Source organism: Grammomys surdaster, unplaced genomic scaffold, assembly GCF_004785775.1.
Source record: "Grammomys surdaster isolate TR1022 unplaced genomic scaffold, NIH_TR_1.0 62, whole genome shotgun sequence".
Lineage (NCBI taxonomy): Eukaryota > Metazoa > Chordata > Mammalia > Rodentia > Muridae > Grammomys > Grammomys surdaster.
The window spans coordinates 23,019,282-23,040,331 of NW_021604564.1; the positions used below are offsets into that span (position 1 = coordinate 23,019,282).

Here is a 21,050-nt window from a genome sequence, read left to right on the forward strand (position 1 = left end):
TTGTCTGTCAGAGAGTTTAAATTAGTAAACACACCAGAAGCCTGAAGCCTGCTTTAGGACTGTTCTTTATTTTGTTAAATAATAAAGCTGGTTTGGATCCTATCCTCTTTCCACAAGCCTTTTTCTTAATAATGGGAGGTTCCCCGTGGTAAAGGGAACTTCAGCTCTTGGCTCGGGGAACTGGTATTTGTTTGACCCTGTATCAAGCAGAATGGGCACACAAGCTCCCTGCAGGATTCACCGATTTGTCTTTTTCCCCTGAGTTGTTTGTGATGGATTCATGTTAATTATTTTTTGATAACCCTTTGGTCTCCTGGCTTGGCTTGCTCAGCTCCACACCTCTTAGTTGGAGTGGAAACAGCTCATTTGAATGTTTCCTGTTCTCCAAGGACCTTGCTGTGGTTTGCTTTCTTCCTCTGCTTTGAAAGAACAGGGTTGCAATGCCAGGTGTCCCTTTTACTCTGCAGTGACACAGAACATTGCTGTGTTACTGACTGTGGAGAAATGAGCGACTTCAAAGTGCTGAGTATGCAGATATTGCTGGGAAATTCTATGAACTTATTATTTTATAGTCTATATGCTTTTTCTTTAAATAATGTAACTGGGAAATATTCATGTGTTAGGGAAACTGCAGGGTACTGAGAAAAGGGCTCAGTGTCAGACGGTCCCATTCTCCAGTCTGCATGCTAAACTAAGGTCAGCCCAGAACATTCAAAGATCCAGTTGTTGAAAACAGCACCTCAGGTTGGAAAACTCAGTTGCATGCTATTGTTATTTACTCTGGAACACCCCATAGGGCTCTGCCTCTGGCAGCTCAAGGATAAGGCTTTAATGGCCTGTCCTCATTTGACAAGATTGGGGTGTTAAACAGACTTTGCAAAACCCCCATTTTAGCTAGGCCTCTTGACCATACTTTTCAGCTGTTCACGAGTAAAGAGCACTAGCTGATTCTGAAGGGGAACAGATTGTTGTGTGGGCTTGAGTGATCTTCACTTGCTTTCAGGAGAACGACTACCACTGAAGGATATTGTTTATTATTGTGAGTCATTTTGTAGCTGGAGCTTTTTTCTAAGTATGGAATCATTCGTATAATGGTTTCAAAATGTTCCCGTTTCTTCAAATTCTCTTGACTTTCTAGTCTGTGTCATTTTGATAGTCCAGAAAAGACTGTAGCCCATGGCTAAGGAGCCATTAAAGTAGTAGAGTTCTTTGTGAAATAGAATATTCCAGAATGTGGGCAAATCAGCAGTAAAAAATGCTCTTTGGATGTTTTTGTTCAACCCTAAGATTACAGTGAATTTGTTAGATACTGGTGGATACACAGAGAGAATATATCAAACTCGGGTCATCTTGTATTAAGTGATGGGAGGTTTTGAGGCACCCTTTATTAAATTTTAAGACTGGCTTTGGGAATACAGTATAAAAAGCTCATGGAGACTGCTGAACATAAATTCAGAATGATGGTGTTCTTGCCTCAGGCGGATGAAGCTGGTCTCCGCACATGCAGGAAAACAGAAACACACACAATGAAAATCATCAAAACAGCTCACGGAAAAGATATGCAGGTGCTTCGGATCTGTAACCCAGTCAGTCAGCTTTTTATTCCCACACAACACTTTTAGTTTTTGCCTGATAATGTTGATGAGGGTTCTTTGAATATTTTAATGAATCAATTTCTGGATAGTCACAATGAGAACAGGCAAATTTATTCCCAGGAGCTGTGTTTAAATCAAAACAGGTTTGTCAATTCAGGCACTCCAGGAATCCTTACACCTTGTAGTCAAGGGCAGTGATTTCGATAAGACACTTGATGCCATAGATGGTGATAACTCTTCTGTCTAGATTGAACTTACTTGTGAACCACCACATTACCAAGTCCTTCCCTTAAACAATGAAGAGAACAGATCAACTAGCATTTTCCTACATCCTCTATTCCTCAAGGAACACTCTAATTTTTAAAGTGGGCATTAACCAATTTTGTCTTTGAAGCAGCCATGTTTGGCAGGTCATCTCCTAACCTTGACTGTGCTGAAGAGTGCCAGGTTGAACAGGAAACTGTCAATCTCTTTTTGAAATGCTGATTTCAGTTCCTTTGTGTATACTGAGAGTAGAATTAATGAATGAATTTTCAGGCTTTTTATTTGTTTGCCTTTTGAGATTGTCCCTATTGTTTCTACTATTCCTCCATAGCGGGGCAGGGTTCTGAGTTCCCCTGAAGTTCTTGATGTTTGTTGCTTCTTGTGGAATGTAACTGCTCTGTTAGGTCTGAGGTGGCACATTCATGTGGTAGTGTTGCTTGAACCTCCAGGGTACTTGGTGACTCTTAATCTCTTCCTTTGCACACCTGCTGCCTTTTCTAGACTCTTTGGAGAGGTGGCTACATGAGTCCTTAGTTCTCATTAGGTCAGTAAATATTCTTCACTCTCTGGGTATCTTGGGAATTAACCTATCATGTGTATAGTTTGCTCTCACAACTACCAGTCCCTTCACAGCCTAGAAGTCCTTCAGTTTGGTGGCACCACAGTTACTACTTTATGGTGGTCTTGTCACCTGCATTGTTTTTTTGTGTCATGACCATGAATTGATCAGTAAGACCAACATCATCAGGAAGAGAGACATTTGAGTCCCGATGGAGACTTAGAACTTCGGGTCTCATGTTTAGGAGTTCACCTACTTTTGAACAGCATGTGTGATGGCTGCTCCTTTCTTTTACACGTGAATAATCAATTTTCCCAATGCTTTGGATGGAGTACTTATTCTTTACAATTGTATAGGGATCAGTTGGCTATTCCCATGGATTCAGTTCTACTCTGCTCTGTTCTAGATATATGCAGAAATATATCTGTAGCTTTGAAGTGTAGTTGAAAATCAGTTGGAGGGATGCCTCCAGCTTTCTTCTTTTTTGACGTTGTTCTCTCTCATTTAGATCCTTAGTGTTTCTGCATGGTTTTTAAAACAATGTTCTTTTCTGTTTATTTGCTTATTTTGATTTATGTACATGTGTGTGAACATAGTCTGTGGTACCACATGTATACAGGAGCTTGTGGAAGCCAGAAGATGGCCTCAGACCACCCAGAACTGGAGTTAACAGGCATTTGTGAATCTCCATATGGGTGCTGGGAATGGAACCTGGGTCCTTTGCAAGAGCAGCACATTCTCTTAACTGCAGAGCCATATCTCCAGTCCCCTCTGTTATTCTCTATTTCTATAAAAGATCATGAGTGTTTAGAAAGAGACCCTGTAGATTGCTGCAGATGGCGTGGGCTTGGTAGCTATGCATAGCCATCTAGTGCATAAGCACAGATAAATTTTCTGTCTATTTCACCCATGATGTTTAATTTCCAGGGCATAATTCCTTCCTTCCTTTGTGGAGTTTATGCCCTCTGACTTCTTGAAATTGTACACTGTTACATGCAGTTAAATCTCCACTACCTCCCTTTGTCAAATTCATACTCACTGAAAACAAGAAGCAATGTTCTTGACTCCAGAAATTCACCTACCTGATCTTTTCCTTCAGGGTGCAAATGCTCTGGTCACGTATGCTCTCATTAGTGGAGCTGATGACAGCTTCAGAATTGACCCTGAATCTGGAGACCTGATAGCCACCAAGAGGCTGGACAGAGAGCACAGGTCCAAGTACTCATTGTTGGTTCGTGCGGACGACGGCCTCCAGTCCTCAGACATGAGGATAAACATCACCATCAGCGACGTGAATGACCACATCCCCAGATTCTCCAGGCCTGTGTATTCTTTCGACATCCCAGAAGACACAACCCCTGGTAGGTGACATATCCTGAGATGTGTTTTGCAGGGATCACCTTTAATAGTAACAATGGACTCTTCTGGTTATTTTAAGTGGTGAGTAGCACTTACCACATGTTTATCTCCAGTTATAAAAACATATACATTGCATTTTGTGATCTTTTGCATTTTGACATCTTTTATGGGATTCCAAAGAAAATTACTAATCTGAGAGCAGATAAGGAGAAGTAAGCATGTGGTTAATAACTGCAGTCATTTCTGTTTCTGAATGTCCCTGTGCCCCGAGTCATCAGCCTTCATAGCAGCCAGCTCTATCCTCTTTTACTACTTCAAAAATAAGTGAAACCAAGGAAAGTGTGTGAAAAGCTATAGTTAGTGATTCTAGCCTTCACCCGCTGTGTGACCAGGCAGCACAGATCTTTCCTGTAGGCATCCGGTTTTCCTTCTGTAAAATGGAAATAATAATCACTAGAATGGGCAAACTATTGATTTAGAAGATACACGTGAAGCAGCATATGGTGTCTTACACCTGTGATAGTAACATGCAGGAGGTAAGACAGGAAGAGTGCTGGGGACTAGAGGCCAGCCTTAGCCACATTGTACTCATGTCTGCAGAACTCAACTGTGCAGCGAGGCATGGTGGCACATGTCATTAATCCCAGGACTTGGAAGGCAGAGGCAGGGGCAGGGGCAGGGGCAGGGGCAGAGCTATTTCTGAGTTGGAGGACAGCCTGGTCCACAGAGTAAGTTCTAGGACGGCCTGAGCTACACAGAAAATTGGATAGAAGTGACTTCCGAATAACCAACCCCTCCCCATGAGAGTTTCCCCTTCACTTCCTGAGACGAGTTGCTCAGTCCTTAATGAATTTATCAGTACCTCTATTCCTTGTACTGATTACAGAAATGACAAATGACCACTGGCACCAATAACTGCCAGCTCTAGGATACACATCTATAATATTGCTTGGAATCTCAGTTCCCTACACTAGCTTTTGGCTCCAATGATTATATATTAATTTTTTGATAAACTTATCACATGGTAGCATTGGCTGAAACAATGTCAGAAGTAAGATTACCACTCTGTTAATCCTTGCAGAGCAGCCTGAGCTTCTTGGGGTGTCTGACATGGTCCCTGAGTTTGGGTGTGGGTCTTGACTGTGGGTGTGGGTGTGTCAATCTAGAAATCAGCAGAATACTGTGCTCTCTGTTTTACAGTGACTTTCTATTTAAAATATTTAACTGTGAAAACACGTACTTGGTCTCAATCTATACATTTAGAAATATTCAGTATCCGTTGTTCCACTAATTAGACTTGGATTGTCATTCCTTCTGGGTTGCCATTCCTGCAGGTTCCCTGGTGGCCGCTATTTTAGCAACAGATGACGACTCTGGTGTGAACGGAGAGATCAGCTATGTGGTGGAGGAAGACGACGGGGATGGCGTGTTCTTCCTGAATCCAGTTACCGGTGTCTTCAACTTGACCCGAGCCCTAGATTACGAAACGCAGCAGTATTACATACTCACGGTCCGTGCTGAGGATGGCGGGGGACAGTTTACCACCATCCGAGCATATTTCAACATCCTTGATGTCAATGACAATCCACCTGTCTTCAGCATGAGCTCCTATAGCACATCCTTAATGGAAAACCTGCCTCTCGGATCCACCGTCCTTGTGTTTAACGTCACTGATGCAGATGACGGTATGTTGTTCTGTGATGTACTTACATACTCCACGAAAGTCCAGTGCTTATTTTATATGCATTCAATATTAATATTATACGATTAACTACATTATTCATATTTGTTTATAAATGGTATTCTATCAAGGTATATATTTGAGTTTTGACTTAACTGTAAATGATTTTTAAAAAATCAAGCTATTTGTCATATAATTTTTTAATTATACGCACAATATGTTTACATACTTAACAAATTTTACCTTTAATTTTTACTCTAAATATTTTAGCAGCATTTTAGTTAAGTAATTTAGTGGTGATAATAAAGATTCATTCTGAGCTTGTGTTAGATAAAGATATTATATAATACTCTATGTATGCATGCGTGTATAAATGTATTACTCAAACTTTGAAATATAATTTTTATTATATTTATTCATTTACTTGGTGGGTTCATGGGTGTGTGGATGCATATGCCATGGTGTGTGGAGGTCAGAGGACAGTTTGCAAAAGTTAAGTTTCTCCTTCTACAATTTGAGTTCTGGGGAAGGCCAGCAGACTTCACTGTAAGCACATTAACCTGTTCAGCCATCTTGCCTGTTCATAGGTTACTTAAACTTTGAAAAAATAAAATTTTGAAGACAAAAGAGAAAAAAGCCTTAAAGAAAAATGCTTTATAGTAAATAACTAAACTATACATTATCAGACAAAAATAATATTTTCATAATAATATATTGGCAACGATATTATTATTGGAATAAGATTTTGGCAAGAATTGCCTGGGAAGGCTGGGATTTATTTAGCCAACAGTATATAATAAAGTTAAGAATTTTAAAAAAGATTTATTTTATTTTAATTTCTGTGCATGCATGCATGCGTGCCTGTGTGCTCATGTGTTTGTGTGGGTGCATTGCTCTATGTGATTGCATGTATAGAGGACACAGCTTAGACTCTGCTGTCATTGTGTAGGGTTGCCCACCTTGTTTTATGAAACAGAGTCTCTCCCTGGCCTGAAATTTGTCATGTATGCTTGTCAGTCTGGCTGTGGGTTTCCAGATTCCACCTGTCTCTGGATCCCCAGCATGGGAACTGCAGATGTGTGCCACCATGCCTCTAATTTTATGTTAGTTCTGGGGACCAAACATGGGAGCTTATGCTGCAATTCTGGGGCCAACTTTCTATGCTAAACATATTTCTGCCTGGCATGTACATGATCTGTTGAAGCCCACTGTATCCCCTGGAGTAAGTTTCACTTACCCTCAGAATATTAAATGTAAAAACGATTAAAAGGAACGCAGTTAATGTTTCAAAACTTGCTGGAATGATCAATGCACAAGCAGTCACAGAGATACAGTAACTGTAAGCACCAAAACTTTTTTAAAAAGGGTGTTTCCCCCTTTAATTGTGCTGGTTAAAACTGTAAAATTTTCAAGCTACTTTTAGCCATTGTTTAGCCTGAATACTTTTATCAGTGTCATTTCCTGCACCTTGGCTTAAAATAGAGGACATAGTTCCTATTCCTTCTGGATTTGGAGGATAATGATAAGAGTGACCTTGTTTGTAAGAACACCAACACAATTGCAGCAAACACTTCCCGTGTGTCTATGAGCAATGAGTGCTAGCAAGACACTGAAATTTAAAAGATTTTTCTTAGCCTTGGCTCGGAAAGTTCCTGATGGGTCATACTGCCATCTTCTACACAAACAAATATTCTAGGAGAACAACTTTAACATTTTGAGTTCTCTATGCACACACTCAGAGTTTAAACTTTAGGTTATATAATCTCAACAATAAGGCACATCTTATATTATTGTTAAGGCATACGTCATAGCTTTATTGATATAAATGTGTCTATGTATGTTGCTAGAAAGTATTGCACAGAACAAAATTTATAGCTCAGAATTATTGTGGCAATATGTTGGATTTCTGTTCCCTTATCATCCTGGAAAACATGGATGTTTGAGGCATGATGGTCATAAAAGGATATTCAGATAGTGACACAACTGTCACTTTTTCTGAATGAATGTACTCATTGATCTTTGGTGCATGGTACAGACAGAATGAAGACCCAATCTCATAGTTCAGTTCCCTCATTATCTTGTTGAAAGTGTTCTGTGAAGATGAGTGGTAACAGTTGACACTGTGTATCTTTGCCACGTCACAGGCAAGCATATATTAGCCTTTAACATACTTAAGGTAACATTTATAAATTGGACTAAATGCACACATTCATAATGCAGCCAAGTTTATAGTTTCAAAATGTGTTTCATTATTTTTATTTTATGCATTTATATAGTTCTCTATAGTTCTATAGTTCTTGGGAATAAAGTATACACCAAAGGCCAATATAATATGATCACAATGAAACATGCACACACACTCACTCCCATCTATACATGCACACGCCTCCCCCACTGAACACACACCTTTGTGAACCTGCACGACTCTCCTGGCAATCAAGCTCCCAAGAAAAGTCATGGAACCACATGACTTCCAACAAGTTGGCCTTGAATGGTTGGAAAAACAACCTGTATTCAGTGTAGTTTTCCACTGGATTATAAAAGTCCATGAAGTAAAAATTTTAACATTTTACTCAAAATTAAGAAAAAGTATGTGTTTCCTGTTTTTTTGCTCTGACATTTTCTATGAGGAACAGGAGGGGAAATGGTTAGATCTTTGTAATTTTCCAAATAGGGACAGTGTGGAGAGGGGTTCTGAGTCTTTCTGGCGTGCATTTTCTAGGTATAGATTTCAAGGGCAAGGTTGTTTTATTAATTAGACTCTTTGGAGGGAAACACCCCCTTTAAAGTGCAACTCAGTTTAACACTGTTGATTCTAGTTCTGAGATAAGACCTATTTCTTGCCTTAAAACATTCCATGAAATAACATATATGTTTTTGGTTTAGTCATTTTGTCCCTGAAAAAGTATATCATCTTTTAATTAAAACAATTTATCAACTTATTTTTAAAAGTTGCAAAGATGACTATAGTGAAGATGGTAAGGAAGATATATTTACCATTATGTTTTAAACCCTCATTGAAAAGAAGTTTTTAGATAAGCAACAAAACCAGTGAGAGGGCAGATTTCCTTATTTATCTCTGGTTTGTTTTAAGTGGTATTGACTAATCTATTTGTGATTACAAATTAAGCATAAATAGTTTTATTCATAGTGATAGTTGAAGGTTTACATTTTCGTTCCCCGGCCCCTTTCTCTTCATAAAAGGCTGTGAGCTTTGTGATCTTGTCTCTTTCTCCTCCACAGTTTAACATTAACCACGAGGGCCAAGGATGCTTAGATCCACGACAGCAGGCTGGAATGGCTCCCAGTTCAGCTGATTTGTGTGGATCCTGTGCGTCTCCCCTGAAGTCATGTAGAATGTTATTACTGTTTCTAATTTCCATTGATCTTGGCTGGGAACCATTTTGTATGTCCACACAGAACCAAGTTTTCCATGGACAGTCTCTGGTATTGCTTTGACTCCTATGTGTTGGTGGTGGCTGTGGATCTCAATAAGAACAAGAATCCCACATTTGCTTCTGGCTTTAGAAGACTCAGAAAATATATTTATTAAAATATACTTTATATAAAAAGGACTCCTAATATATTCAACTAAATTTAAAATTTTATAACAAAATAGGTGGAAGTTTTTGCAAACTTGGGCCAGTGTAAGAGATGGTAAAGCACTCAGCTGACATTGTTCAATCTGGAGCATTGATACTTTTATTTCTGCAGGTGAACTGGTATATGGTCCCTGATCTTCAGTTGTTCAAGCCCCTAAGCTTATAAATCCGGCTTCATTCATCCCAGAGTAGTTTTCAGTAAAGTATTCCAAAGAATGACCACATGACACAGTCTATGACTCTAAAGATTTGTGCATCAAATTTGCACAAGAAATATTAGATCAGTACATTAGTGTGTGATTTTGCCTTCTGAGTATGATTTCTTAGCATCACACATGTGGGGGGGAGGGAGGGAGAGAGGGAGAGAGTGAGTGAGGAAGGGAGAGAGAGAGAGAGAGAGAGAGAGAGAGAGAGAGAGAGAGAGAGAACCCTTTAAGTCAAGGGACAGACAACACTAGAGAAGGAAATTCTATTACTTGGATAATTTGCCTCAAAGGGAACTAGAGAATCAAAAATACTAAAAGCAAACATGTACTCAAGTGTTTTCAGGCCCCAGAGGAATATCTTTCACAAGAAAATGTTAGCAAACTGTTCTAGGAGATTCTTACTGATGAGCAGACATTGTTTCTGGTAGGTAGGACTCAGAAAGCTCAATAGTTACTTAAGATGAGATGGAAGAACAGGCCTGACATTGAGAGCTAGTTGAGAAAATCTGTTCTGAGGCAGGAAATCTGCCCTCTCACTGGTTTTTTTGCTTATCTAAAAACTTCCTTTCAATACGTTTAAAATATAATGATAAATATATTTTATTTATCATTTTATTTATCGTTTAAAACATAATGATAAATATATTTTCCTTGCCATCCTCACTATAGTCATCTTTGCAACTTTTAAAAATTAGTTGATAATTTGTTTTAATTAAAGATGATATAATTTTTAGGGACGAAAAGGATACTATCTGAATATGGGCCACTGTCAGCATGACCCTCCAGCCTGCGTCCTTTCGTGTACAGCTTTACTGTCAACCGTTCCTTTAAGGACTACGTTTTCAAACGTGTGAATGTGCATAAAGTTTGAGAGGAGCTATTTCCTTAAAGTACATTGCTTGGCCAGATGCATAATAGGAATTAAAAGTATTTATTAGTTCTGACAAGAAATGTAAAAGGAGACTTTAAGCATCCATGACTAATGTCCTACATCAGAACATTTTATTACCCTTCTCTGAAAACTGGTGTCGGCCTCAATAAATAACTGAAGTTATAAATGTTTAGCTAATAATATAGAGAGTGGCATTTGTAGTGTTGGGCCCCAGGGAGTTATGTGATAGAAACAAAGAAAAATTTAGAAAAATATCTGCTTTCTGGAACACTTTCCTCCTCTTCACTTTGGTAATTTAACATTTCAACGTTGCAGTAAATAACATACCCCGTATGGATCATTTGTACGCCAGACTGTAAATGCCTTTCAGATCAAAAGCTTGAAGGAAGCAAAGAGTCATGTGTGCAGTATTTCTAAGTGTATATGCCTATAAGCAAATCATCCACAATCACTTCCTGTACAATCACTCAGAAAATCACGATAGTGGGTAACGTGTCAGAAGTGCGCTACTGTGCAGCAGAACCTTCTCGTGCCTTACATTACCATCTCACCTGTTCAATAAACTTAACTTTCCCTCTTTCACTTCTAGGTGTCAACTCTCAGCTGTCATACAGCATTGCTTCAGGTGACAGTCTTGGGCAGTTTGCAGTGGATAAGCATGGAGTCCTCAAAGCCCTCAAAGCTTTGGACCGGGAAAGCCAGTCCTTCTACAACCTAGTCATTCAGGTCCATGACTTGCCCCAGCCTCCTGCCTCCAGGTTCACGAGCACAGCCCAAGTCTCCATCATCTTGTTAGATGTCAATGATAACCCACCCATGTTTCTTTCCCCCAAGTTGACGTACATTCCAGAAAATACACCCATTGATACTGTTGTCTTCAAGGCTCAAGCGACAGATCCTGACAGTGGCCCCAACAGCTATATTGAGTACACTCTCCTGAACCCTTTAGGAAACAAGTTCAGCATTGGGACCATTGATGGTGAGGTGCATCTCACTGGAGAGCTGGACAGAGAGGAAGTTTCCAATTACAGCCTGACAGTGGTGGCCACAGACAAAGGACAACCACCTCTGTCATCCTCTACTGAAGTTGTGGTTATGGTCCTCGACATCAATGATAACAACCCGGTTTTTTCCCAGGCTATGTACCGAGTGCAGATTAAGGAGAACACACTCACTGGTACAGATATAATCCAAGTGTCCGCAGCAGACAATGATGAAGGCACCAACGGGCAGGTCCGCTATGGCATCGTGGATGGAAACACACATCAGGAGTTCAGGATCGACTCAGTGACAGGTGCCATCACAGTGGCTAAGTCTTTGGATAGAGAGACGATCCCTGCTTACACTTTAACTGTTCAGGCCATGGATAGAGGCAGTAGCCCCAGAACAGATTCCTGCACAGTCGCCATCACTTTACTTGACATGAATGATTTTGTCCCTGTATTCGAGCTGTCTCCATATTCTGTGAATGTTCCTGAAAATTTAGGGACCCTGCCCAGAACCATTCTTCAGGTCAGTATACTTAAGCACAGCAGGATGTATAGTACCATCAAGACCTCAGACCAAAAAGTTTTCTTGAATGATGTTCAGGATCTCCTCTGTCCTCTCACTGTCGGGGGGTGGGGGCAGGGGGGTAGATGCAGATGTAGAAAGCCTTGAAGATCAAGGCTTAAGAGCATCCTGCCTGAGACTTATGTCATTTGCACATGCTCATTTTGTGCACATTTGTTCATTTGAGTATTTTTAAATTGAGTTTTACTATAAGAATAATATCCACATATAAGGCAATGTCAAATTTTTGGAAAGAGTTCATTTAAAATAGTGTTGTATCTTTCCTCTTTACAAAAAAGAAAAAAAACCATAATATACATTTTTGGGAAGCCTTCCACAAATCGTACCCATTGGTTTATAGATAGATTTCTGTAAATATATTTGCATAGTACATACTATTATTTACTACTTTAAGTACAACATCCTTAGACTTTTTTTTATGTGTATGAGTGCTTAGCCCTCATGTGTGTATGTACATGTTACATGTGTGCACCATGTGTGCCCAGTGCTCAAGGAAGCCAGAAAATTGCATCTGATCCCCTAGAATGGGAGTTACAAATGGTTTTGTGTACCACGTAGGGTGCTGGGGACTGAACCTGGGCCCTCTGCAAGAGCAGCCAGTGCTCTTATCTACTGAGCTATCTCTAGGCCTCTACACTCTTGCAATACTGTCTATATCCTTATCCTCTGTTATGTCTAAGTTTGCCTACATGCATTACATGTTAGGTGACTCATTGTAGTGGCATGATGACTCTCCCCTGTAGGTGGTGGCAAGAGATGATGATCAAGGACCGAATAGCCAGCTCTCATATGTTTTGCTCGGTGGAAATGAAGACAATGCCTTTACCCTCACAGCCAGTGGAGAGCTTCGGGTGACCCAGAGTCTGGACCGGGAAGCAAGAGATCATTTCGTGCTGGTTGTCACAGCTGCTGATGCAGGTGTGTCCTTACTGCTTTGCTCAGTTTCGAGTCAGATCCTATGTAGAAAATGAATATAGTTTTATTTGTTACTGAAGCACATGCTTATCGAAATTTGCTAATGCTTGGAGCAGTCCCTAACTTATATTAAGTAGAGTTGATGAGATTTCAGTGGTAAATAGCAAGAGTGTCCCCACCGAAGTGCAGCTCCTGCATAGAAAATTTCCTGTCCTTAAAGCTACCTGAACATCTAAGAGTGTGGCCTTTTACTCCCAGCACACCGAGTAAAGGCCATTTTTACTGTGAAGCATTTTTATATTAATATGGCATGTCTAAATTCTTATAATTCTTATAATGTTCCATGTAATCAGAGTGTTTTAAGGCCCCACTCAAACACCAGTGAGGGATTTTGAGATTATAGCTAATGACATATTCCAAGGACAGTGCCACTCTTCTTTAATTGAGCACTATCCTCCCTTAGGCTGAACTTTCCTTTCTAACTTCTCTCCTTCTCTGGACCTTGTGGAGAAAAGTATTATTCCTTCTATTTTTAGTGTGTATGGATTACCTTGTTGCATTACATGCACGATTTAAAATCCCAAGGAAGAGGAACAGAATGCAGTTCATCAGCCACATATAACTTAATCCAAATTAATCTGAGACCTGCTCACTACGTCCACACTAGCATTCCTCACAGCATTCAGGCTCTAGGTGTGTGCATGCTTCCATAAAACCAACAGAAATTGGCTTTACAAACCAGTCAGGGTGCCTGGTGAGGTTGAATTCAGGAGAAACTGAAAGGGAGTTGGATTTTAGACCCAAAGTTTTATTGCTAAAATATTCTAGCCTCAGCTGTCGTCACTCATTAGAGTTCGAGGCATGTGGTCAACCCCAGACACTCACAAACACAAATATGGTTTGTGGAAAGGAAGTGGCAAGATCAGAAACTGGATGGAGGAACCAAGCCCCTCAAGGGATCTGGGTCCGTAAAACTTGTGGCACCAGGAAGACATCCCAGTGGTGGTGTGTATTCTGCGGTGTGGGAGGCAAGGAAGATTTAGAGGTGCAATGTAGGATGATCTGTGATGGGCAGGGCACAATACACAGAGAGTTCTGACAGGAAACTCTGACTTTGGAGCAGTCCAAGTCAAGAGGCATGGCAGAAAAAGACCTTCCCATTTTAGCTAGATTGCCTTTCCCTCCAAGGATTCCTAAGGATTACTGAAATCAGTGGGCTGGGCAGCAAATGAGATGATGTTGCGTAGGTAAAGGGATGCTGTTTTTTTAATAGCCACCTATGTTAGTCATTACAAAGTTTTATAGACGTTAGTCTTTCAGCACAGGATTTTTTGTTACCATCTCTATTATCCACCATTAGGATGAGAACGTTTAATATTCTGGTGAGTGTCTCATAGCCAGTGAATGGCAAAGTCAGAATGAAGAGGCCTTTAGAGATCAGGGTACTCTAAGTCTTTAGTGTTTGGGAAAGGAGGATTTGAAGCAAGTATTTTCTCCCAAGTCATCTGGTAGATAAGCCAGATAACAGCCAGCACAGAGAAAGGGGAGAATTTTGAATTCAAATCACTCTTGTTTGACTTCTGGTTTCTCCATCATCTGGGTGGATCGAATTATCTTTCTCTACCTTAGTATCTTATACAAGATGGTGTAATGATGTCTTAGTTTTGGTTCTCTGGCTGTGCAAAAATACTTTGGAAAAAAATAGCAAGGGGAAAGGGCTTGTGTATCTCACAATACTAGGTGGCAAGCCTTCACTGTGCAGAGGTGAGGGTGGCAGGAAGTCCATTCTGGTTGCATCACATCCACAGTCCAGAGCAGAAGGCATTGTATAAATGCATGCATGTGTGCACTCAGTCTGATCTTTCATCTTTCTTCAGTCCAGGACTGAGGCTACAAAGTGCTATGGCCAACAGAAATTCCCAATGGCTCTTTGGCCTTCATTAACCCAATTAAAAGAGTACCTTACAAGCATTCACACAAGCCAACATGATCCAGACAGTTCCTCAGTGAGACTCAGTTTTCTGGTGATTCTGGATTAGGTCAAGCTGACAAAAATGAACAATCACAAAGAGTAAATTCAAAATTCTTCCCTTGATGTGTAATCATCCTCTATTTATTAAGCTGCTTAATCTTATTCCAAACCCTGCAGTGAACACAAAAATTTAATAGTAATTCTCTACATTTATTGGTAGCAAAATTTCCAATGAAGACCCTGAGTGTCACTCCTGTACCCACAGACAGAAAAGCAGATATTGTGTTGAAATTTGTGCCTGGTAAACTCAGTTGTCAACTTGATATAAATAGCCTGGAGTCATCTGAGGGAGTCTCATTTTGAGAATTATCTAGATCAGATTGGCCTGTGTCCATGTCTGTGAGGAATTGTCTCAATTGTTGATTGATGTGAGAGGGTTCAGGCTACTCTTAGGCAGTGCCACTACCTAAGAGTTATAAGAAAGCAGAATGAGCAAGCCATAAGAAACCAGCCAGTGAGCATCAATCCTTTGTGATCTCTTCTTCATTTCCTGCCTTCAAGTACCTACTTTGAGTTCCTGCCCTGACTTTCCTCAGCAATAGACTGTTACCTTCAAATATAAGCTGAATAAATCCTTTCATATCCCACGTTGGTTCTGGTCATGGACAACAAAAAGCAAACTGAAAGACTTTACTAGAATATTTTCAAGCTATTGACAGTCCTGTCCTTGGTGACCACAGCCTGTGCACAGATAATTTCCACACATAGTTACTAATTATTTTATATTTTTTGAAAATTTTATACTTGAGTATTCTATTTACCTCAATTTCTCTCCCCACAACTCCTCCTGTGTTTCACTCACTCTCAAATTCACAGTCTCTTCTTTAAATATTATTCTTACACACATGTGAGACTATAATCTCACTGAATCCATTCAGTGTTGCTCATATGTACATGTGTTTGGGGCTGATGAAGCTGGCATAGGATAACCTATCAGGGTACTGGTCCCTGGAGAGGACTGATATTCTCAACAGCCATTCATTGTCCGTAGCTAGTAATCTAAGGAAAGACCTTGTGAGATTTGCCCCACCCATCTTATAATATTGACTGGTCTCAATGTACACATCTCATTTAAATAACTTAAATGGAATTAAACTACTTATAGTGATAATACTTTCCTTAAGAGCCATAGACTAACAAAACCCCCAGTGGTAGGCATGGGGAAATCTCCCTTTGAGTGGTTAATAAGAAAGCCCAAGGAATACCTACACCCAAAACAATATAGGCTTTTTCTGTTGCCCTTGGAGTTGACAGTAAAACCCCCTAACATTTTTGATATTATAAGTAGTTCCACATTGACTAATACAAATATCGGTGGTATCAGGTTTCATAATCTACAATTCAGTCCTCTTTTCCAGGCTTGAGATCTCTGACAAGGGATGTACACATTGGTTACCATGATTAATAGTCAGAGCAGTAGGTGACATGAGAAGATGCAAAAAAGTATGAAGGATCTGAGATATCAGATGACATGTTGTTAAATTTGTAGTGTTCAAAGATCAAGGAACTATCATAGAACTCTTCAAAAAAATGTTTGACAGGTTTATTCCAAATCTTCAAATCGCCTTTGTTCTACTCTCTTGAAATTTTCACCCATTGATAGCCAAGAATTGACCAGCTGTGGCATTATTCTAAAAACTGATGCCAGAGCATATTAGCCAGGAACCCCTTACTTCTTTCCTGCTAAACTCCAGAATGCCAGCCTCTCTGTATTTTAGCTAATGACTGTCTGCATGGCAGTGCACAGAGAAGCTCCCTGTCCTGTGCTCATGGTAAGCTCTACGCATTCTATCAATCTGGGTGCAAAACTAAAACAGAACAGAGCATATAAAAATTCCAGCTTAGCTTTTTAATACCATTAAAATGCTGAATGTACTACAGCTTAATCAAACACAACATTCTGGACTGTAGTTCATGCTTGATGTAGTCAAGTTGACAATCAGGAAGAACCATCACAGCCTTTAAGATCATAAATTGGATCATCGTATCCCATTGCTGTCTTAAAAATCTTCCAGTGGTTACCCTTGACCATATGTCAAGCTACTCAGGAGCTTCTGACCTGCTTGACTTTCTCAAACACTTCCTAGCCCCTTATCTTGAACAATCATGGCACGGGGACTCTAGCTTTCATTCTGTCTCTTTTCTGATCTTTCTTTCTGTGTCACAACGTTGTAGTCTTTATTTTTAGATAGAGTGTCATGTAGCCTATACTGGCTTGGAACATGCTACATACTAAAGATTAGCTTGAACTTCCATTCCTAGTTCTGGGATTATAGACTTGTACCACAAGTCTTAGTTTATAAGATCCTGAGGACTGAAACCAGGGCTTAGAGCACTCCAGGTAATTATTTTGCACTTAGCTATAGAATCAAATAAATTATTTGCACTTAGTACAAAATCTGGATCTTGGTTAAGTCTGGGGAGAAGGGTTAATATGATCAAAATATGTTGTATGAAAATCTTAAATATTTGGTAAAATATTTTAAAATCTAAAAACAAAAATTTCAAGGGCAGATTATTAAGAACTAGTTTAGACATGTTTTATTTGAAATATAATGAGAAATACTTTTATATGAACCAAATATAAACCTTTATTTCTTAGGAAAGGCACTCAGATAGGCACATCACTTACGGAATGATGGAAGTCTGTAGGTACTACCTCTGTGTGCCCCTTGGTGCTTGTGAGAAGAAATGAAAGCACATTATTTGCTCTCAGAATAGCTAGTTAGTTGTGTAATACTTTCCAAAGCTGATGACTTTAAAATGAATGTCCAACTCCCCTGGCTGATGATTAATTAGAGTGAAGCCCCTCATTTGAGGTTGTTAGCTGCTAATGTGTTCAAGGGTAGGCACCATGAGGACAAGTCCTTCATTGTTTCCACTTACTGGCTTAGGCACCATATTCCCTTTTACAGAGCATTTATGAGTTTCTTCTTTGAGGATTGACATTTTTATTAAAAAGTACTTATTTAGGAATTAAAAAATATTTATGATACTACATCCTTAAAGTAGCTCTTACAGGAGGTACTTATAAATTATAGTATTGCACTTACTAGCCTTATCGTATCAGGAAATGTACACTCAAGGGTTTCATACAATACTTGGTATGTTTGTATTATGTGAGCATGATATGACATGTGTGATGTATTTGACACACATGTGGAGGCAGGTTGTGGCTCTGCATTTAGTAAGGGGATGAGATTAATCTTAGCATAAATAAATGCTTCATCTCTTATCTGTTTGTTGCTTTAGCCAGAAAGTTCTAGAATGACTGTGAGTCCAGATAATTAACAGGTCTATGGAGAAAAGTTCAGTCATCAGCTTTTATAATGAAAGGCTGAAAGACAAAATGGCTGGGTTCTGAGGCAGGGTGGGAATTACATTTCTAATGGAGGGAAACATGATGTGTTTGCAAAACTTAACCTGAAAAACTAAAAGAACAAACCACCATGCACCATTTTTCTGGTGAGGAGATGACGGCATTTTAAATTAATACTGTCCACCCCGTTGCTTAGTCGGGGGAGAATCATTGGCTCACAAGTGGATCTGTAATGAAGAAGAGGCTAGAGCAGTATGCAGGGCATCACACATCTGAAGGGAGTTTTATTGACTATTTCAGAAAGGTCGCATTTATTGATACAATTACACCTGAGAAAAATATGCCTTGTGTGTTATGGTGAAAAATTTTAATAATAAAAATGTTAGCATTTGGTCTAAGCTCCACCCCACAGTTATCTGGCAACAGCCAGGTATGCCTGACTCACTATAAAAGGGGCTGCTCGTTCCCTCCGCTCTTTCTTACTTTTGCTCCTGCCTTCTTGTTCTCTCTCTGTGCTCTCTCCCCTTCTGCCCTTTCTCCCTATTCCCTTTCTCACTCTGTCTCCACAAGCTCATAGCATGCCTCTACCTCTCCTCTCTCTCTCTCTCTCTCTCTCTCTCTCTCTCTCTCTCTCTCTCTCTCCCCCTTTCTCTGTCTCTACTACCTCTTGATTCCCCTGCCCATGCCCTGAATAAACTCTATTCTATACTATACCGTTGGCTGGTCCCTGGGGGAAGGAATGCCTCAGCATGAGCCTGCATAGGCATCCCTTTCCCCCATAGCTCACCACACGCCCACCAAAACATATTCCTTCTCTCTTTATCTTTTTAGAAGCACATCAAAAAATTACATCCATAAGCCAATGAGTGATATAGTTGTGGACTTTGTTTTAGTTATCAGAAATCAATTTCATGGAGCTTCCTTGTACATTTGAGTCTAAGGTGACTGTTTATTTCTGAATAATAAATTTTCATTTCGAAAAACAGTTTTCATTTTAGCCATGAATTTAGTAATTCATACTTTACCTAATAAGTTAATATGTTAACTTCAAAATTATTATTTTAAAATTAAGTTAATACGTTAATTTCAAAATTATTGTTTCATTTCTTCTCATTTCTAATGAGGCTTTGCATTATAGTTCTTAGTGACTTAAATATTTAAGCTTTTGCTATATATAATCTAGCCTTTAGTACCAAAATGCTTTACTGCAGAGGATTTTGTTCTCCAGAGATTAAAACAGATAAAAATTTAACTTCAAACAGTGCTGAATCAGACCTAGGATTTCCATTACATTCCATAAGAATAAAATGTAATAAAGCAACCTGTTCTGTTGCTCTTCTGTGAGCTTTGAAGCTAAGGACACGAGAACTCTTAACAGCATGAGGAAAGCCCTCTCCCAAGTTACAACACTTCCCACAGCCTCACAGGTAAACATTCCTCACAGCAGATCCAGGCCAGGTTCCTGGATTCTGTTAGTCTGGCACTTGGTGTTTCTATTGAGTGGCACAGCAGGTGGAGTTCGGTATTTGGAGACAGCTCTGGTGTTTCACGGCTTCAGTGTCTGGGTGTCTGTTTTCACTCTCAAAACAGCAATTCCTCACAGTGTGCTTTTTGTCTGAATAAAAGCTTTAGCTGATACTTAAATTTTAAATTTTTAAACATTCCTGTAAAACTGTCCTTGCAATAAGATTTTAGCCACTTTGACTGCACAGGCCACATGTAGCTGTTTGCAGACCATTACTAAAGAAAATCATTTTTTTCTGTTCACCTTATCTCTGTAGAGTACAGCTTATCCTGACAATTTTGAAATATGAACACATGTCAAGTGATACCCATCTAAGTATATTTGGTTTATTAACACACACTCACAGAAGGAGTAACTGGTCATAACACAGTATTATATATGTAAATAATTAGATAACAAAGCTTAGTCACATTTAAAATGGCCCATGCATTCCATTTTCTGGGCTTTCTGGATTCAATTGCAAATATAACCTGCAAACCTTTGATGTCATCATTGAGTGGCTAAACTTCAGGGATACTTTGATAACTGTGAGAAAAATGGTCCAGTCTCACAGTCATAAAATACCTGGATTTTATTGCATCTAACACATGTGTCATCATAGGCCGGCACACTGTGCTGCACAGTGCATGATGGCTATAAGGAATGAGGTCAGCTTTGCTGAGGAGTAACAAATCAGGGTGAAAGTTCTGTTTGTTCTGCTCTGGTCTTTCCCACTGGGAAAAATGTTTTAGTGTCTAGGAGCTGACATAAAAGGTAAGTTTTTTTGAAGTGTAGACTCTAGTGATATAGTCTAGTTTATTCTGTATGTTTTATGAAAGAATGCTTGTCTGAGCCATTCTCTTTTGAAAAGAGTTATTTAAAATACTTAAATTTCATTTTGATATTGTTAGATTTTTGCACGTAGCTTGGAACAGACCGCGCCAGACCAAACAGTTCCACGAGGGGGAGTTTATTCAGGAGATAGGGCAAAGGTGGGGAGAGAGATGGAAGAAGATGGCGGGGGAAGAGAGAGAGAGAAAGGAGAGAAGTGGAGGTTGGCCATGACCACGTGGAGAGAGGGGGAAGGGAAGGAGGGAGGAGAAAGGGGGCAGAGAACCTGCAGGAAGGGATCAATGGAGTAAGAGAGAGAGAGGAGGGGGCAGGCTGCCCCTTTTATAGTGGGCAGGCCTGCCTGCCTGTTGCCAGGTAACTGTGGGGAGGAGTATACCTGGCTGCTCCCAAGTAATTGTGGAGGTGGAGTTTAGACAGAATACTAACATTCCCACGTTTTGGTTTAATTAAAAAAGAAAAATTAAAAAGGTGATGGCGAAGCAGGAACAGGTTTGTCGTGATATCTGGCTACTTCCTGCTGGCATTGGGGGTGATGTGTCTTTAGGGGGAACCTATAAGAATGGGTATGGAGGATGTTTGTCCGGTCTTAGGAGACTTGGCTGTTTCCTGCTGTCCACGGTCTATGGAGCGAGCCATCTGAGGATAGGTCAGAAGGAACAGGTCCAGTAGAAGCAGCTGTGTGTGTGACAGGAGATGGT

At 39.9% G+C, this 21,050-nt stretch overlaps 1 protein-coding gene across 1 annotated transcript in view; it reads left to right on the forward strand.

Annotated features, from left to right (window-relative positions):
- Positions 1–21,050, forward strand: part of Fat4 (FAT atypical cadherin 4) — a 126,742-nt gene that overhangs the window by 57,481 nt on the left and 48,211 nt on the right. Inside the window, exons 3-6 of the mRNA XM_028763094.1 lie at positions 3,518–3,779; positions 5,112–5,462; positions 10,748–11,670; positions 12,474–12,648. Of these exons, the coding sequence (XP_028618927.1) occupies positions 3,518–3,779; positions 5,112–5,462; positions 10,748–11,670; positions 12,474–12,648 (1,711 nt within the window). The remainder of the gene's footprint in view (positions 1–3,517; positions 3,780–5,111; positions 5,463–10,747; positions 11,671–12,473; positions 12,649–21,050) is intronic.